General features: G+C 54.9%; 1 protein-coding gene across 4 annotated transcripts in view; it reads left to right on the plus strand.

Annotated features, from left to right (window-relative positions):
• PHRF1 (PHD and ring finger domains 1) overlaps window positions 1-18,974 on the plus strand; it is a 37,988-nt gene that overhangs the window by 8,609 nt on the left and 10,405 nt on the right. For all 4 annotated transcript variants that reach the window (XM_030918540.1, XM_030918538.1, XM_030918539.1 and 1 more), the window contains exons 4-10: window positions 3,741-3,946; window positions 8,997-9,080; window positions 10,366-10,484; window positions 14,396-14,493; window positions 14,814-14,989; window positions 15,999-16,128; window positions 18,521-18,648. In XM_030918540.1, the coding sequence (XP_030774400.1) occupies window positions 3,741-3,946; window positions 8,997-9,080; window positions 10,366-10,484; window positions 14,396-14,493; window positions 14,814-14,989; window positions 15,999-16,128; window positions 18,521-18,648 (941 nt within the window). The remainder of the gene's footprint in view (window positions 1-3,740; window positions 3,947-8,996; window positions 9,081-10,365; window positions 10,485-14,395; window positions 14,494-14,813; window positions 14,990-15,998; window positions 16,129-18,520; window positions 18,649-18,974) is intronic.

Genomic DNA, 18,974 nt, shown 5'->3' on the forward strand with positions numbered 1-18,974 from the left:
TGGTGGCCCAGGCCTATGGTCTCAGCTACGCAGGAGGCTGAGGTGGGAGGACCCTTGAGCCCAGGAAGTTGAGGCTACATTCTAGCCTGGGTGATGGATCGAGACGCTGTCTCAAACAAAACAAAGGGGAGACAAGTCTGTGGGGTGCACTAGTGGTACCTCCTTCCTTGTGCCCATTGCTGTCACCCTCAGTGGTGTGTAGCCTGTGAGGCCACCAAGGAGGTGGCCCTGCCCCCCGACCCTGCCCCTGCCCTGCCCTGCCCCGACCCTGCCCCTGCCCTGCCCCGGCCTTGCCCCGACCCTGCCCCTGCCCTGCCCTGGCTCCACTGTGGTGGCTTCCTCAGAGGGAGGCTGAGCTCAGCCTCAGAATTTTGCCTTTCTACTGCTTTCCTTCTGACATCACCCTCGGTTTGGAAAATCCGTGGTCCTCAAGTGGCTACTGTGATCTGTGTGTCACAGTCTTTCAGGATAGCCTTGTGGTTATCAGGGTTAGAACGTTCCGGAAAGGTAGCCCTCCTGTTTTTGAGACTGTTGGTGAGGGAATGGCGCTCATGGCCTGAGCCAGTGTGTGTTGGCCGTGTCCTTCCAGAGTTCGATGTTTAGCTCTGCGCGTGACGTGCTCTTGCTGGTCTGCTGGGTCTGCAGGTCCCAAGGGGGCTCCCCTGCTTACTCCCAGCGTTGGGTTAGGGCTCTGGTTCGTCTGTAGCAGGTCTCCGCACGGATTCTGGCATTGCCAGGGCTGAAAGCGTGGGCCATCAGGGTGACTCTCTGTCCTTGAGATCTGAGGGCACTTTGGATGCCAGAGACTCTGGGTTGCGGGCTGGAGTGAGGGTGACAGGAGCCTCAGCAGGGCCCCCACCGTGTCTGCGCTCACCTTCTAGCAGCAAACCCAGTGCATCAAGCAGCAGCTGGGGGACAGGGTCATAGACATTGAGAGCTGTGGGCGTCCGGGAAAGGGACAGGCTCCATGGACCTGGGGTGGGGACAGGCTTCTGGAGAATACAAGCTGCCACCTGAGGGGCAGGAGGAGGTGGCTGGGCAGGGGCGGCAGGGAGGCCAGGGCTGGGGGATGTGAAGTGACAGAAGGTTTACAGAGACCTGGAGCCATGAGGGCTGAGCGCCCTGAAGGAAGGGGATGGGAAGGCACCAGAGAGGTGTTGGTGTAGCCAGTGTCTGCAGAACTTGAGTGAACACCCCTCTCCTCTTTATTCCTCCAGGACCTTTTTTTTTTGTTTTTTGAGACCGAATTTCGCTCTTGTTGCCCAGGCTGGAGTGTAGTGGTGCGATCTGGGCTCACTGCAGCCTCCACCTCCCGGGTTCAAGCAGTTCTCCTGCCTCAGCCTCTCAAGTAGCTCGGATTACAGGCGCATGTCACCACACCTGGGTAATTTTTGTGTTTTTATTAGAGGTGGGGTTTCACCATGTTGACCAGGCTGGTCTCGAACTCCTGACCTCAGGTGATCCACCCACCTTGGCCTCCCAAAGTGCTGGGATGACAGTCCTGAGCCAGTACGCCTGGCCAGGACTGTTTTTTAAACAGGAAGAAGTAGCCAGTGGGTCCCTAACTGGTGGGAAACATGTTGAGGAAGGAGTTACTCCATGGGCAAGGCCCGCGTCGCTGGGCCCGGGAACTTTCGTTCTTGTTGCTTTTCCCACCCTGGTGTTTCCTGCTGGAAATCACTTGTTACACTGCCCTCTCCAGCTTGAGGTAGTAGCTCTTCAACTCTTTTTTTCTTTTTGAGACGGAGTCTCGCTCTGTCGCCCAGGCTGGAGTGCAGTGGCGTGATCTCAGCTCACTGCAAGCTCCGCCTTCTGGGTTCACACCATTCTCCTGCCTCAGCCTCCCGGGTAGCTGGGACTACAGGTGCCCACCACCATGCCCAGCTGATTTTTTGTATTTTTATTATGTATATATTTTTGAGATGGAGTCTTTGTCACCCAGGTCGGAGTTCAATGGCACAGTCTAGGCTCACTGCAACCTCCGCTTCCCAGGTTCAAGCGATTCTCCTGCCTCAGCCTCCCGAGTAGCTGGGATTACAGGCACACACCACCACACCCAGCTATTTTTGTATTTTTTGTAGAGACGGGTCTTGCCATGTTGGCTAGGCTGATCTCAAGCCCCTGACCTTGCGATCCACCCTCCTTGGCCTCCCAAGGTGCTGGGATTACAGGCTTGAGCCACCACGCCCGGCAATTTTTTGTATTTTTAGTAGAGACGGGGTTTCACCGTGTTAGCCAGGATGGTCTCGATCTCCTGACCTTGTGATCCGCCTGCCTCGGTCTCCCAAAGTGCTGGGATTACAGGCGTGAGCCACTGCGCCCAGCCAGTAGTTCTTCAACTCTTTTTTTTTTTTTTTTTTTTGAGGCGGAGTCTTGCTCTGTCGCCCAGGCTGGAGTGCAGTGGCCGGATCTCAGCTCACTGCAAGCCCCGCCTCCCGGGTTCCTGCCATTCTCCTGCCTCAGCCTCCCGAGTAGCTGGGACTACAGGCGTCCGCCACCTCGCCCGGCTAGTTTTTTGTATTTTTTTTAGTAGAGACGGGGTTTCACCGTGTTAGCCAGGATGGTCTCGATCTCTTGACCTCGTGATCCACCCATCTTGGCCTCCCAAAGTGCTGGGATTACAGGCTTGAGCCACCACGCCCGGCCAGTTCTTCAACTCTTAACATGGAAGATGAAAACTTAAAACTCTTCTGCTGCCTCCCTCGCAGCTCTCACTTCTCCCAGCCTCTTCAACAGTGTAAATTCCTGTTCTGGGTGTGCCTTTCCCTTTGCGGGATAACAGCAGGGTCCTGGGAGTGATGCCCCAGTGCTGGCAGGGTCCTGCCCGTATGCGTGGAACCAGGAGAGTCTTGGGGCTGAGGAGGAACCTGCCACCCACACCGAGTCTGCTCCTCTTCCCATGTGAACTTGTGTTCTGTTTCTTTTAGCATTGTTTCAGTGGAGTTGGGTAGGAAGAAGATAGCAGTGCACGTGTGGGCTCTGCCGTGTTGAACTCAGAGCATTTCCCTGCTGCTGGTCAGGGTGTAGCCTCAGAACCACTCCACATTGACCAGAGCGGTTGTGGTCAGTGGCCCAGTTAGGAGCCTGTGCTCTGCCTCCCACAGGGAAGAGGAACGGGTGACCTCAGAAGGAGGTCCCGTCTGCGGGCAGATGGTTCATGGTCCTCAGGCTTTGAGAAGGGGGTGTTGGAAACGGGGGCTGCTCTCAGGGGGCTGTTGCACTGAGGGGCTCGCTTGGAGGCTCCAAAATGAACCTGATGATCTCTGGGACCTGTGCTGGGCCCCAGGGTTGCCGTGCCTCTGGAGGTCTGCCTCAGCCCCAGGCTCAGCTTAAGAGGAGCTGGTCTGGCACTCAGGACGCTCAACTTCCCACGCCTCGGTGCAGGGCGCCCGAGCCTTCAGGATAGGTGCGGGGAAGGGCTCCTGGGGTTGTGGATGTGCTGAGCGTGGACGTGGAGATAAGTGGCAAGATGTGAGCCCACAGGGAGGCGGGCTCTGCATCGCAGGCAGACCTGTTGTCCGGAGTGCAGCCCGGGCCGATGTGAGCCCACAGGGAGGCGGGCTCTGCGTTGCAGACCTGGTGTCCGGAGTGCAGCCCGGGCCGATGTGAGCCCACAGGGAGGCGGGCTCTGCGTTGCAGACCTGGTGTCCGGAGTGCAGCCCCGGCCTGCTTGCCTCCAGTGCCACAGTTCATGCTGCCAGGCCTGCTTGCACCAGTTGGAACATTTCCTCTCTCTCCAGGTTCCGAGGATTCTGAAGATGATGGGGAGACGTTACTGGAGGTAGCAGGTACTCAGGGGAAACTGGAAGCTACCGGCTCTTTTAATTCTGATGATGATGCGGAGAGCTGCCCGATCTGTCTCAACACATTCAGAGACCAGGCCGTGGGGACGCCAGAGAACTGTGCCCATTACTTCTGCCTGGACTGCATTGTCGAATGGTCCAAGGTGAGTTCACCTCTGGTTGGGTTCTTCCTCCCTTCAGGATAGCCTCCCTGTTTATAGGTGACCCAGCCTGTGGTCAGCCTCTTGCGAGGTTGTAGCTCTCTGCTCTGTGGCTGACCCTGGAGCCACAGGATTGAGTCTGGCTTGGCCTTTGCTTTGTGAGCACCATGGCTCCTGGGGGTGTGGGTGAGCTCATGTGAGGTGTTTGTGGTGCATTGGTCAGTGGCAGGAGAGAGGACGGCTGTGGATCTCTCAGGACCAGCTGCAGAAACCCTGGATGACTTAGGGGCCATCTCGGCCTGCAAGCCAGAGGCAGGTGTGCTGTGGTACTTGGGCGGTTTGCTGCCTTGACATGTGGTTCTCAGTTGATACAGAAAACACCTGTAGTAGCCGGGCGCGGTGGCTCAAGCCTGTAATCCCAGCACTTTGGGAGGCCGAGACGGGCGGATCACGGGGTCAGGAGATCGAGACCATCCTGGCTAACACGGTGAAACCCCGTCTCTACTAAAAAATACAAAAAACTAGCCGGGCGAGGTGGCGACGCCTGTAGTCCCAGCTACTCGGGAGGCTGAGGCAGGAGAATGGCATAAACCCGGGAGGCGGAGCTTGCAGTGAGCTGAGATCCGGCCACCGCACTCCAGCCCAGGCGACAGAGCGAGACTCTTTCTCAAAAAAAAAAAAAAAAGGAAAAAAAAAGAAAACACCAGTAGGGTACAGCACTCAGTCACAATAACCGGCATTGACTTTTTTTTTTGTTTTTTTCCTTTTTGTGGAGAACGGGTCTCGCTGTATTACCCAGGCGGGTCTCAAACTCCTGGGCTCAAGCTATCCTCCCGCCTCTGCCTCCCTGAGAGCTGGGATTACAGGCGTGAGCCACCGCGCCCGGCAATAACAGGCATTGAAAGGGACTGTCCTTTTTTTTTTTTTTTTTGATTTTTTTTTTTTTTTTTTTTTTTTTTTTTTGAGACAGAGTCTTGCTCTGTCGCCCAGACTGGAGTGCAGTGGCCGGATCTCAGCTCACTGCAAGCTCTGCCTCCCGGGTTCACGCCATTCTCCCGCCTCAGCCTCCCGAGTAGCTGGGACTACAGGCGCCCACCACCTTGCCCGGCTAGTTTTTTGTATTTTTTAGTAGAGACGGGGTTTCACCATGTTAGCCAGGATGGTCTCGATCTCCTGACCTCGTGATCCGGCCGTCTCGGCCTCCCAAAGTGCTGGGATTACAGGCTTGAGCCACCGCGCCCGGCGGGACTGTCCTTAAAACAGGTGAAGAGAGTTTACTGTAAACATGCAGTGTATTTTATATTTCAAAATGAACCTTTAGAAGCAATCGGCTCCCCCTGCCCTTTCTGAATACTTGATTGTGAAAAATGTCAAAAAAGTAGAGCTTACAGTGTGAGGATGACTGATGAGTCCCCAACTCATGCGCAGTCCTCTGTGCTCAGGGCTCAGCTGTGACACGGCCACCTCTTGACTCCTCCGCTCCCTGCAGCTGCACCGGCAGCCATGCTGCCCCGACTCTCCTCAGAGCCAGGACCTCACCCAGGATTCCTAGTGTCTGGGTCTTCCTGCTCTGTCTCCCTGAGTAGCTGAAACTGCCTGTATGCTTAGTTTGAAGCAGTACCCAGACATTGCTAATGCTGCTGGTGGGGGCAGGCTGTGACATCACCCAACGTCTGGCTCTAGTACTTCCTAGTCCTGTTCTGTTGTGGTGGGTCCACAGCCCACAGTAGATTAAGGCTCAGATTTTTCTTTTTTTGGGGGGGGGGGTTCGCTCTTGTTGCCTAGGCTGGAGTGCAGTGATGCGATCTCGGCTCACTGCAGCCTCCACCTTCCGGGTTCAAGCGATTCTCCTGCCTTAGCCTTCCGAGTAGCGGGGACTACAAGCACCTGCTACCACACCAGGGTAATTTTGTATTTTTAGTAGAAACAGGGTTTCACCATGTTGGTCAGGCTGGTCTTCAACTCCCGACCTCAGGTGATCCGCCCACCTTAGCCTCCCAAAGTGTTGAGATTACAGATGTGAGCCACTGCACCCGGCCACTTTTTTTTATTTATTTTTTTGTAGATGTTTCTTTTGGCAAGTGAAGCTTTCATTTAAATTGAGGAACAAGATACAGTGTTTGCTGTGTATTTTCTGTCTGGCATTTATTAGATAAGTATTGGGCAGGAGAGGGAGGGCATTTACAAATAAGTTTATCAGTATAGAAATCTTACAGATGAGTCCAGGCACAGTGGCTCATGCCTGTAATCCCAGCACTTTGGGGGGCCGAGGTGGGTGGATCATGAGGTCAAGAGATCGAGACCATCCTGGCCAGCATGGTGAAACCCCATCTCTACTAAAAATACAAAAATTAGCTGGGCGTGGTACCACGTGCCTGTAATCTCAGCTACTGGAGAGGCTGAGGCAGGAGAATCGCTTGAACCTGAGAGGTGGAGGTTGCAGTGAGCTGAGATTGCACCACTGCACTCCAGCCTGGCAACAGAGGGAGACTCTCAAAAAAAAAAGAAATCTTACAAATAAACTGTTAGAATGCTGCTTAGAAAGATTGCTGGATACAAGGTTAATAAAGATTAAACGTTGTATTTAGAAATAAGTCATAAAGAGACGTGTAAGACATTTAAAGAGCTTTTCCAACACAGCTGTGATTGAAGGAAGCAAGGCCCCTTCCCTTTCTTTCTTTTTTTTTTTTTTGAGACGGAGTCGCGCTCTGTCGCCCAGGCTGGAGGGCAGTGGCGCAGTCTTGGCTCACTGAAAGCTCCGCCTCCCAGGTTCACGCCATTCTCCTGCCTCAGCCTCCTGAGTAGCTGGGAGTACAGGCGCCGCCACCGCGCCCGGCTAATTTTTTGTATTTTTAGTAGAGATGGGTTTTCACCGTGTTAGCCAGGATGGTCTCGATCTCCTAACCTTATGATTCACCCGCCTAGGCCTCCCACAGTGCTGGGATTACAGACGTGAGCCACCGCGCCCCGCCAGCCCCTTCCCTTTCAAGACGGCTTACTCCGTAGAGAGGTCGGGCGGGGATGCTGATTCCGTCCGTCCGAGCAGGAGTTCAGAGCTCTTGATGTGTTGTGAAATCAACACACAAGGACAGGAAGGCACCAGGAATTGCCAAGATAGCTTTGAAAAGGGGAGAAATTGCCTACTGGATATTATGATTTATAAAACTACAGTGATTGACCTGGAATCAGTACAGGAATGAAAAGCAGTCCTAGGGGTTTTGCAGGGGCCCTGAAAGAGACCTGGACATACTCGGGGAGACAGGCGGTGCCTGTGGGACTGATCAGCCTGGGGGCTGCTCACAACACACACACGATGCTGGATGGATTCAAGATTTGGAATTAGAAAGCGAAGCTGAAACTTTGAAAGGAAAGCATGGCAGCTCTGTGATAAAAAAAGGGAAGGATTTCCTTTTTTTTTTTTTTTTTTTTTTTTGAGACGGAGTCTCGCTCTGTCGCCCAGGCTGGAGTGCAGTGGCCGGATCTCAGCTCACTGCAAGTTCCGCCTCCCGGGTTTACGCCATTCTCCTGCCTCAGCCTCCAGAGTAGCTAGGACTACAGGCGCCCGCCACCTCGCCCGGCTAGTTTTTTGTATCTTTTAGTAGAGACGGGGTTTCACCGTGTTAGCCAGGATGGTCTCGATCTCCTGACCTTGTGATCCGCCCGTCTCGGCCTCCCAAAGTGCTGGGATTACAGGCTTGAGCCACCGCGCCCGGCCTAAAAAAGGGAAGGATTTCCTAAACAATCTGAGAGAATGTCTGCAAACAGGCTCTGAGCGTGCGGGGCTTAGCCTGAGAGAATGTCTGCACACGGGCAGTGTGCGGGGCTCCGCAGCAGGGCTCCTCTGGGAACCCCAGTCCCACCACGGGAGGTGCTGCTGCACGCCCCTTGAGCTGGTGGGGAGGATGGCGCCCCGGACTCCAGAGGGGAGATATCACACGTACAACCTCAAAGGCACACGTATTCGTGGGTTTTTACCTGAGAAACAGAAGTGCACCCACACAAAGACACGTCCGTCGATGTGCACCACGGGGGATGGACACGGGCCGTTTGTGTGGTGGCATCTCCTCACTGCTAGGGAGGGCAGAGTGCCGTGAGCAGGAGTCCATGCTGTGACTCCAATCCTGAGAAACCCCAAGGAAGACGCACCTAACCACACGGGAGACAACAGGAAGAAACAGCCAGGTGGGAGAGGGAAGGGCCCGAAGACCAGGGTGGGGACTCTGCAGGATGTACATTTGTCAGGGCCCATTGAATTATTCAGTTAAAATCAGTGTTTTCTTGTGTATGGTATAAAACTAACTCAAAGATCTTATGTGGGTCAGAATACTATTAATAAAGGCAAAAAAATTTTTGCCACACATACCTGACTGTTATCCACACTATGAAAAGAAATTTTTTTTGAGATGGAGTTTGGCTCTTGTTGCCCAGGTTGGAGTGCAATGGCGCCATCTCGGCTCACTGCAACCTCCGTCTGCAGGGTTCAAGCGATTCTCCTGACTCAGCCTCCTGAGTAGCTGGGGTTACAGGCACGCGCCACCACGCCTGGCTAATTTTGTATTTTTAGTAGAGACGGCATTTCTCCGTGTTGGTGAGGCTGGTCTCGAATTCCCGACCTCAGGTGATCCACCTGCCTCAGCCTCCCAAAGTGCTGGGATTACAGGCCTGAGCCCCTGCTCCCGGCCTATGAAAATAAATTCTAAAAATTTACTAGTAATGTCCAACAATCTTTTGGAAAAGTTGGCAGAAGATTTGAACAGGGCTCACTGCAGAGGGACCTGTGCACGATGCTGCCCCCCTGCCTCCCCGTCCTCCCTTTATTGTCACCAGATGCTTCGCGTTCATGGAGCTGCTCTTCCCCTACCACCAGGGCTGGCAGCTCTGCAGGGAGGCATGGCTCGTTGTGCTCCCTTCACTGCCATGTTGCCAGAAGCTTAGTGGAGGGCCTGGCACACGGAGGCACTTAGCAGATACTTGATTTTCAGTGTAAAAGAAATTTTTGACCTCTAAGTGAAAGTGATTTATAAGATTCTCATCCTGTTTTTATTTCTCACAGAATGCCAATTCCTGTCCAGTTGATCGAACTCTCTTTAAGTGCATTTGTATTCGAGCTCAATTTGGTGGTAAAATCTTAAGGAAGGTGAGTGTGAATGCTGCTGTGGAGACCCCAGGCGTGCTTATATCCCTACCCTGTGGGACAGAGTGCCTTCCAAAGTGGGCTTGCTCTCCTGAAATGAGTGTTGGTTAAATGCTTCATAGCAGTCCACTCAAGTGCCCCTGTGGCCATGAGCAGGAAACCTGGAGCTTGAGTTGTGCCCTGTCTGGGGGTTTGTGGTCCGGGTTGGGGGTGAGAGGCAGAGATGTTGCCAGCTCCTGGGATGTCCCCTGGACCCCAGCCCTGTACCCATCACATCAGGGAGCGGCTCTCTGGCCCGTCTGCTCAGAGCTCTTTATTTTATTCTTGAGACACCATCTTCTCTTTCACCCAGGCTGGGGCGCAGTGGCACAGTCACAGCTTGTTACAGCCTCAGCCTCCTGGGCTTAAGCCATCCTCTCCTGCCTCAGCCTCCTGAGTAGCTGGCTCCACAGGCCTTTGCCACCACACCTGGCTTTTTTTTGTTGTTATTTAAGTGGAGACGAGGTCTCACTGTATTGTCCAGGTGGGTCTCGAACTCCTAGGCTCAAGCCGTCCTCCTGCCTCAGCCTCCCAAAGTGCTGGGATTACAGGCGTGAGCCACTGCGCCCAGCTTTTTTTTTTTTTTTTTTTTTTTTTGGAGACTGAATCTTGCCCTGTCGCCCAGGCTAGAGTGCAGTGGCACAATCTTGGCTCACTGCAGGTTCACGCCATTCTCCTGCCTCAGCTTCCCAAGTAGCTGGGACTACAGGCGCCCGCCACCACCACGCCCAGCTAATTTGTTGTATTTTTTTTTTTTTTTTTTTTTTTTAGTAGAGACGGGCTTTCACATGTTAACCAGGATGGTCTCAATCTCCTGACCTCATGATCCGCCCAGCTTGGCCTCCCAAGGTGCTGGGATTACAGGCGTGAGCCACCGCGCCTCGCTTCCTTGCTTTTTTTTTTTTTTTCTTTTTTTTTTAGAGGCAGACCTTGCTCTTACGTGGCAGTCTGGCACCTGCTGCCTTGCCCTGCTTGATGACTTCACTTAGGGGCCACGGGGCTTACCCGCTCCTTTCCATGCATCATACTTTGCTTTCTGTTGAATATTTTCCTCTTAGATCACCACCCTGAGATGGCAGAAAACATAAAAATTCTTGTGTGCATGTCGAGGGAGACCCTCTGGGCCTGTGGAGCCCACTTAGGAATCTGAAGCCGATCAATCGATTCTGGATTAACTGTGTATCGTGATGGGAATTGACCATAGGGAGTCTGGGTCCCGTGTGGTGTGTGATCGCTTATTCTGTCCTAGATCCCAGTGGAGAACACCAAAGCGAGTGAGGAAGAGGAGGAGGACCCCACCTTCTGTGAGGTGTGCGGCAGGAGTGACCGCGAGGACAGGCTCTTGCTCTGTGATGGCTGCGATGCGGGGTAAGGGACGCTTGGGACTGGCACACGTGCCCTGCTGCGTGCGAGGTGGGCCAGGGGCAGGAGGGACGCAGAACCTCGTCCCTCTGTGAAGTCTGAGTCCCAGCACCTGGAACTGAGCTCACCACCCTCAGCAGCGCGGTTCAGTCCTGCGGACCATGGGCACCTGCAGGCCTTCCTATTACACCCATTTACACCTCTATCTTTCCCCAAAAAACATTCTGAGGCTGCTCACAGAAATGCAGGTAATACATCAAGACAAAAAAGAAAACAGCCAGACAGGAGGCTGTGGGGCTGGCCAGCCAGAGGGTGGGACATGTCTTGGTCCCGGCCTTTCTGCGTGGGGGAGTGGCTCTGCCTGCGTCCATCATCCTGGCTGCCTTGGTCCCTCACCTTTCACCCTGCTCCTCCTCCCCCAGTTACGCTGCACCTGCTGCTCTCCCTGGCACAGCTGAGTGCCTGCTCTGGCCCTGTGTGGCCCTGGCTTCCCTGGAGCCTGTGACACTCGTCTCCACATCCCTGCTTTGTCTCGTTGGCTGTAGGCAGGTGCCTCCTTCCCCATTAGCCTCCTGCGAGGGGCTCTCCCTGTTGATTTGAATAATTTTTCTGCTGTGATGAAATTATGGCGAGAGGATTCTGGAAATCTTTCCCTTTTTGAAAGAACCAGTGAGGCTGCTCGATCTGGAGCCTTTTCTTCGGCGGAAAGTAGCTGGGTCAGGGTTTGGACTATGGAACAGCCAGAGCCAGGAGGCCTGGACGTGCCGTGGCTGGAGCCGCACAGAGGACGGGCTCCTGGTGAAGGCCTTTGCTCTGTGGTGGGTGGTCCTGGTCATCCCAGCTTTGACTCGCCCTTGACCACAGCTGCTTGTGCCCCCACCTGTCACCTCGTTCTTAGCCACATAGGCCTCTGCTCCGCTCACGCTGCTGTTGGTGCAGGAATCGCTGGCTGTCCTTTCGCAGACACTGCAGGTGCCTCGTCGAGGGTCCTACAGGTCACCACCATGTTTGTCTCATCGTCAGTTCGCCCTCCTTGTGGCCTGTGGGAGTATAGGGGCCTTGCAGTACGCTCCACCGGCCCCTCCAGGTCCCAGCCCCTGCTTGGTCCTGCCCTCTGCTCTCAGCAGCCAGGAGACGGCTATGCCCTGCTCACATTCGCAAACATCTTGCCTTCCCTCCTTTCTTACGAGTCTGCGCCTAAATCCACGTTTTGTGACAGTTTCCTGAGTGCTCTCCCCTGATGGTCTTCACCTCCTTGGAGTTCCTGGGAGCGTCTGCTGCCAACTGCCCTGGCGTGTGCTGAGCTGGTGCCGCAAGTCTGAAGGGCAGAGCTGCTGCCTTGAGTATCCTAGGAGCCTGGTCACTGCAGCCCTGGGCACAGTGCTTATTGGCTGTTGATGACTGAGTTACACCTTGAATATACACAGAATGCTTTTTTTTGTTTGTTTTGTTTTTTGTTTGAGACGGAGTTTCGCTCTTTTTGCCCAGGCTGGAGTGCAATGGCGCGATCTTGGCTCACCGCAACCTCCGCCTCCTGGGTTCAAGTGATTCTCCTGCCTCAGCCTCCCGAGTAGCTGGGATTACAGGCATGCGCCACCATGCCTGGCTAATTTTGTATTTTTAGTAGAGACGGGGTTTCTCCATGTTGGTCAGACTGGTCTTGAACTCCTGACCTCAGGTAATCTACCCGCCTCGGTCTCCCAAAGTACTGGGATTACAGGCGTGAGCCACCACGCCTGGTCAAGCGCAGAATGCTTAAAAAGAAAAAAAAAAAGGTGGAGGAGTGGCTTAGCGCTCCCTGCCTGTGTGTAACACTGGTCCTCTACCTGTGGCTGTGGCCACTCTGGGCATGTGAAGGAGGGGCCTGGGCTGGTCTAGAATCGCTGGACACGGCCCAGGAGGCCAGGGTGTGATAGGAGAGACCTGGTCCTGGCTGCCATAAGCACCATCCCAGGCAAGTCCCTCATCTCAGGCCGGGGCTGTGAACCTTCTAGCGGCCAGAGGGCAACTGGTTGGCCAGATGAGGCTGTCAGTTTTCAGGCACAAAGCCTAGTTTTCATGTTAGCTTTTATTTTACTCATTTACTTATTTTTTTCGAGGCAGAGTCTTGGTCCGTCACCTAGGCTGGAGTACAGGGGCGCCATCTCGGCTCACTGCAACTTCTGCAGTGAGTCACTGCAGCCTTGGTTCAAGCTTCAAGTGGCTCTCCTGCCTCAGCCTCCTCAGTAGCTGGGATTATAGGCATGTGCCACCACATCCGGCTAATTTTTGTATTTTTAGTAGAGACAGGGTTTTGCCATGTTGGCCAGGCTGGTCTTGAACTCCTGGGCTCCAGTGATCCGCCCACCTCGGCCTCCCAAGGTGCTGAGATTAAAGGCGTGAGCCACTGTGCCCAACCTAGTTGTAGTACCTTCCAACAAGGCTCTTGGGGAAGTTTAAAACTTAATTAAGGCCGGGCGCGGTGGCTGAAGCCTGTAATCCCAGTACTTTGGGAGGCCGAGACGGGCGGATCACGAAGTCAGGAGATGGAGACCATCCTGGCTAACACGGTGAAACCCCGTCTCTACTAAAAAATACCAAAAAAAACTAGCCGGGCGAGGTGGTGGGCGCCTGTAGTCCCAGCTACTCGGGAGGCTGAGGCAGGAGAATGGCGTGAACCCAGGAGGCGGAGCTTGCAGTGAGCTGAGATCCGGCCACTGCACTCCAGCCTGGGCGACAGAGCGAGACTCCGTCTTTTCAGACTTTGGAATTCTTTGAAAGAAGGTACTGCTTAGTTCTTGCCTTTGCCCGCAGAGAACTTGTGTAAGAGCACATGTTAGGAGGGGACCTAGTTAGGGCTCTTTGTAGCTCCCCCGACCTGCCGCCCCTCTGTGCTGGCCTGGCAGGGCGTGTCATGCGTGGGGGGAGTCTGCTTCTCTTCCTGCATACCTGTCTCCTGTCTTTCTTGTGTGAGGCCCTAGCGAGGGTCACATAGCGGACACCTTCTCCTAGGTGCAGGATTCTTGGGGGAATGGGTTTACTTTTGTTTAACTCATATCTTAGATCCTAGGACAGTTCAGCACTGTGGTTAGTAAGTGGTAGTTAAGGTCAGTTGAATTCAGGCTCAATTTTTAGGGTCACCATCAGCTTGACTCCCTTGCCTTGATTGTTTTTGCCTTACTCAGGGCTGTCTGGGGTCTTTGGGGTGAAGTTTCAAGGATCTTGGCGCAGACTCCCGAGCCTCGGCTGCTTGGAGGGGCCCAGACACCTCACACCAGTGGCAGCACTTCCCAAATTACTTTCCTGGAAGGCCTGATAGAAACAATTAAAATATAGTTTCCTTTCAGCAAAGAAACCTTCGCCTTCTTCACTGGCTTGGTGTGAAGTGCAATGTTTGAAACCCCGTGAGTGCGGGTGGGTGAGACAGGCCTTTCTGGGAAGGGCCCCCATAGGCAGCACCGACCGCAGGAGCTCACCTGAGCCACTGTCGGCCTCTGGGTGGGCGTCGTGGTCAGCTCAGCTGCTGTCAGGATACCACAGGCTGGGCAGCGTAAACCACAGGTCTTCCTTTTCTTGGTTTTGGAAGCTGGACCTCTGAGATAACAGCAGGCCTGGTTCCTGGGGAGGCCCTTCTTCCTTCTCACAGACGGCCACCTCCCCACTGTGTTCTCCCCTGGCCTTCCCTCCTCTGAGGACACCAATCCTGCAGCCTTGTTCAGCCTGAATTACCCTCTTAGAGGTTCCATCTCCACCTGCTGTCACATTGGGGGTTAGGGCTTCTTAGGAATTGTTGGGGGACGCAGGTCAGCCCCTAACAGAATGCGTCGTGGACTTGGGTGCCGTTGGAGGCCTGCTGTGTGGTCCCCTCACTGGAGGAGGTTTGGGAAAGCTGTGAGCAGCACCCGGACGCTCTGCTCTGGCCCTGCTCTCTCCTGTAGGTACCACATGGAATGCCTGGACCCCCCTCTCCAGGAGGTGCCGGTGGACGAATGGTTCTGCCCGGAATGTGCTGCCCCTGGCGTTGTCCTTGCCGCTGGTGAGGACGCTGCTCCCATCTCAAGGCGCGCATGGGCCTTCTCACCGTCCGCTCTGCGGCCCCGGGGTTAGGGTCGGCTGCGGCGTGGGGAAGACATCTCAGGCTGTCTCGGGCTTGTCTTCTCAGGGCTGTGTGTGGTGTCCATTGGCTGGGAGGGTTCCGGTCCTCAGTGGTAGAAGCACCGGGCTCCATGAGCAGCCCTGTGTCCTGTGCACAGGCCAGCCTAAGCCAGGGCGGCTGCGTGGCCAGCAGCCGGGGGGGAGCCGCTGGGGAAGGTGTGTAGCCTGAATGTGGCACATCAGCCTGGTGGTTCTTCCCAGATGCGGGTCCCGTGAGTGAGGAGGAGGTCTCCCTGCTCTTGGCCGATGTGGTGCCCACCACCAGCAGGCTTCGGCCTCGAGCAGGTAGGACCCGGGTGATAGCCAGGACGCGGCAGAGTGAGAGAGTGAGAGCAACTGTGAACCGGAACCGGATCTCCACGGCTAGGAGGGTCCAGGTGGGTGGCCCAGCCCCGACGCCCGTCCCAGAGCCCCAGCTGCCCAGAGTGGTCTCAGGGGCCAGGTGGCTGGGAGAGGCGTCATTGGCACTGTGGGGTATGCCTGGCCCCAGTGGCTTGTGTTCCTCGGCCTGCTAAGGGGAGCAGATGAGTGCACCCCGGGGTGAGCCCAGCGGCCAAAGGTGGGGCTGCCTCTCTGAGCAGCTGGAGCCAGGTGCTGAGGGGCAAATGGAGCCTGGCCCTGGGGATGGGGGCTCTAGGAAACCCCCTTGTTCCCCAGGCCACATGCCAGCACCACTCCCTCCAGGCACCTGTGAGCGCCTTCCTCTTGGGCTAGACCTGGTGCTCGGTTTCAGGTGCTCCCTGCGGCCTCAGTCCTCACAGCAGCCTTTCCCTGGGCATTGGACAAGCAGGAGGGTCTGGGCTGTGGGCATCTGGTGTGTGCCCTTGGCAAGCCTAACGCTGAATTTGGAGTGGACTGAGAAGGCTGGGTGGGGCGGGGGCTGTCCCTCTCCAGTGCCCTGCCCAGCACCTGCACCGCCCCCACCACAGTGACTGGTGCTCTCCCCTGTGCCCCTGGGATGCTGTCTGTCCCCCACCTGCCTGCCCCTTCCCTCATCCCTGCTGCATACCGTCCCCACACCTGTGCAGGAGCCCAGCTCTCAGGGCTTGCCATGGGCTCTGCTCTGAGCTCCGCCCTGTGCCCTTCCTCCTCCACCAAGAACTCCACTGTCCTTGGTGTCTGCCTGTCCTCGCCCTCCGTTCTGGCCGTGAGCTTGCCTCTCAGAGCTGTCCTGGGCTGTCCTGGCCTTGCCCCCGTGGGAGTGCTGGGCAACCTCTCTGGCAAGGGAGAGGAAGGCTGGGCCGTGGCTGCTGTGGGTGGCGGGTGGGGAGGCTGTCCTGCTTCTTTGGCTGCCATTGCAGGCTGTGCTCTGGGCTCCATTTGGGGTCTGTGCTGGCCCTGCTGAGGCCCCAAGGGCATCTGACGGCACCGCCCCTTTGCCTATAGCACACACCAGGACCCCTTGGGTCTTCCCTGCTGGACGAAGCCATCGAGGCTGTGGCTACTGGCCTGAGCACCGCCGTGTATCAGCGCCCCCTGACATCGCGCACTCCTGCCCGACGGAAGAGGAAGACAAGTAAGCCTTGCGGGATGGACTCTCCTGCCAGCCATGTGCCGGGACCCACGCCCAAGGTCCACTCACTGCTTCCCTCAGGGCCAGGGCTGTGGGCATTTCCGTTTCTTCTTTCTGCAACTTAATCTTCTCAGCTGGAAACACTACACGGCTGGGAGGTGTAGGTCTGACGTGCAGATCTGTGACCGCACTGCCTCTGGTGTTGTACCAGCAGGATGGTGCCGGCCTTCCCGAATTGTTCCCCTCTGCTTTCTGGAAGGATTGCTTCCTGAGGTTCGTGGAAGCAGTCTTGTTATTTTTGCTGTAAACATTTGTCAGAATACGCTCTGAAGCCATCTGGGCCTGGACTTTTCTGTGGGGGCCGAGTTGAGATGAGTGATTTCACGTCTTGTCTTGCTTTTGCCCTGTTCAGGTTTTTCAGTCCTTTTCTGTGAGTTTTGGTCATTTTGTCCCAGTGCTGGTTAACTTTAATTACTTGGTTCTCAGAGGTCCACTGTGAGGTGACTAATTCTCCCTTAAAACTAATGGGCAGCTCCTGCGGAGAGCCGTCGACCGCATCTTGTCAGACACCCCAGGAAGATGAATTTGGACTGAAATGCTGGGTGTTTTTGCAGTTAAACATTTTTTCATCTTGATGTCACTACAGATGTGCAGCGAGCTCGTTTGTGTTAAGATCTCTCAGCAGAGTTCTTCTCTGGTGTTTCTACCGAGGGGCACAGCTATAGGTTGTTTCATTTTACCTTCCATTGTCACCGTGTGCTTTTTTCTGATTTAGTTTTCTTTAATAGTTTCTCTCTCTCTTTTTTCTTTTTTTTTTTTGCGGGGGGGAGTCTCACTGTGGAGCTGGAGTGCAGTGGTGGGATCTCGGCTCACTGCAACCTCCACCTCCCCAGTTCAAGTGGTTCTCCTCCCTCAGCCTCCTGAGTAGCTGGGACTGCAGGTGCACCACCACCATGCCCAGCTCATTTTTTTTATTTTCGTAGAGACAAGGTTTCACCTTGTTGGCCAGGCTGGTCTTGAACTCCTGGCCCCAAGCAATCCACCTGTCTTGGTCTCCCAAAGTGCTGGGATTATGAGTGTGAGCCTTGGCGCCCGGCCCTGCTTCACGATTATGTAAGATATTTAATGGTACACTCAGGGAGGTCAGGCTCTGTTCTTAGATGCTGCTCATTTTCTGTCTCTTCCCCCAATAGGAACACGTTATTTTTATTCCTTTTTTTATTGAGACAGGATCTCATTTTGCCCAGTCTGGAGTGCAGTGGCACGATCTCAGCTCACTGCAACCTCTGCCTCCCAGGCTGAAGCAGTTGTGGTGCCTCAGCCTCCTGAGTAGCCTGTAATCCCAGCACTCTGGGAGGCTGGGGCAGGTGGATAGCTTGAGGCCAGGAGTTTGAGATGGCGCCACTGCAGTCCAGCCTGGTTGAGAGAGTGAGACTCTGTCTCCAAAAATATATATACAAATATATGGTTTATTTCTCCGTTTATAAAACTTTAGGGCTGGACGCAGTGGCTCGCGCCTATAATCCCAGTACTTTGGGAGGCCAAGGTAGGTGGATCACGAGGTCAGAAGATTGAGACAATCCTGGCTAACACGGTGAAACCCCGTCTCTACTAAAAATACAAAAAATTAGCTAGGCATGGTGGCGGGCGCCTGTAGTCCCACCTACTCAAGAGGCTGAGGCAGGAGAATGGCATGAACCTGGGAGGCGGAGCTTGCAGTGAGCCGAGATCGCGCCACTGCACTCCAGCCTGGGCGACAGAGTGAGACTCTGTCTTCCAAAAAAAAAAAAAAAAATACAAAAATTAGCCAGGCGTGATCGTGCATGCCTGTAATCCCAGGTACTCGGGAGGCTGAGGCAGGAGAATCGCTTGAACCCAGGAGGCAGAGGTTGCAGTGAGCTAAGATCACACCAGTGTATTTCGGCTTTGGTGACAGAGCAAGGCTCCGTCTCAAAAAAAAAATAATCTGGGCAGGGGCAGTGGCTCACACCTGTAATCCTAGCTCTTCAGGAGGCTGAGGCAGGAGGATTGCTGGAGCCCAGAGACCAGCTTGGGCGACATGGTGAGCCCTATCTATAAAGACAATGAGCTGGGCACGGTGGTACATACCCATAGTTCAAGCTGCTTGGGAGGCTGAGGCAGAAGAATCATGTGAGCCCAGGAGTTTGAGCCTGCTGTGAGCCGAGATCATGCCACTGCACTCCAGCCTGCGTGACAGAGCAAGATCCTGTCTAAAAAGAAAAAAAAAAAAAAAAAAAAAGCAAGGCAGGCAGTGCGTGTGGCGTGTGGTACTGCTGTGTTGGCTCCTGGGCTCCATCCTCTGGGCTGGACTCATGGGAATGGGGTGGGGAGGGCCCAGCACAGAGAAGCACAGACTTCAACCTCTTCTTCTTAGGAAGACGGAAGAAAGTGCCGGGAAGAAAGAAAACCCCATCTGGACCATCCGCCAAAAGCAAGGGGTCAGCGACAAGATCTAAGAAACGCCAACATCGAGTGAAGAAGAGAAAAGGGAAGAAGGTAAAGGTGAGCATTGGCTGGCAGCGCCTGAGCCTCCGCCGGCCTCAGCCCCCTCGCGGTTACGGAGCGGGGATCGTCATCGTCACTGCTTTTCTGTATTTACTCAGTGATTTGCTGATGGAAATGAACATTTCTGTAACACAGACTGAAGATGGGCTTGAGGCCAGCTGTTTCCTAAGGCACACTGAGGGGTTGAGGGCTGGTCGTGTGCCCCCCAGGAACCTTCCTGAAGCCATCCATCCGCTGGTCGGGGAGCCAGGTGTGAGCCAGGCCAGTGCATGCCCTCTGGCAGAGACCCCTGGGAGCAGCTGTGGGTTTCAGGCAGACCTGGC

Source organism: Rhinopithecus roxellana, chromosome 15 (genome assembly GCF_007565055.1).
Source record: "Rhinopithecus roxellana isolate Shanxi Qingling chromosome 15, ASM756505v1, whole genome shotgun sequence".
Taxonomy (NCBI): Eukaryota; Metazoa; Chordata; class Mammalia; order Primates; family Cercopithecidae; genus Rhinopithecus; species Rhinopithecus roxellana.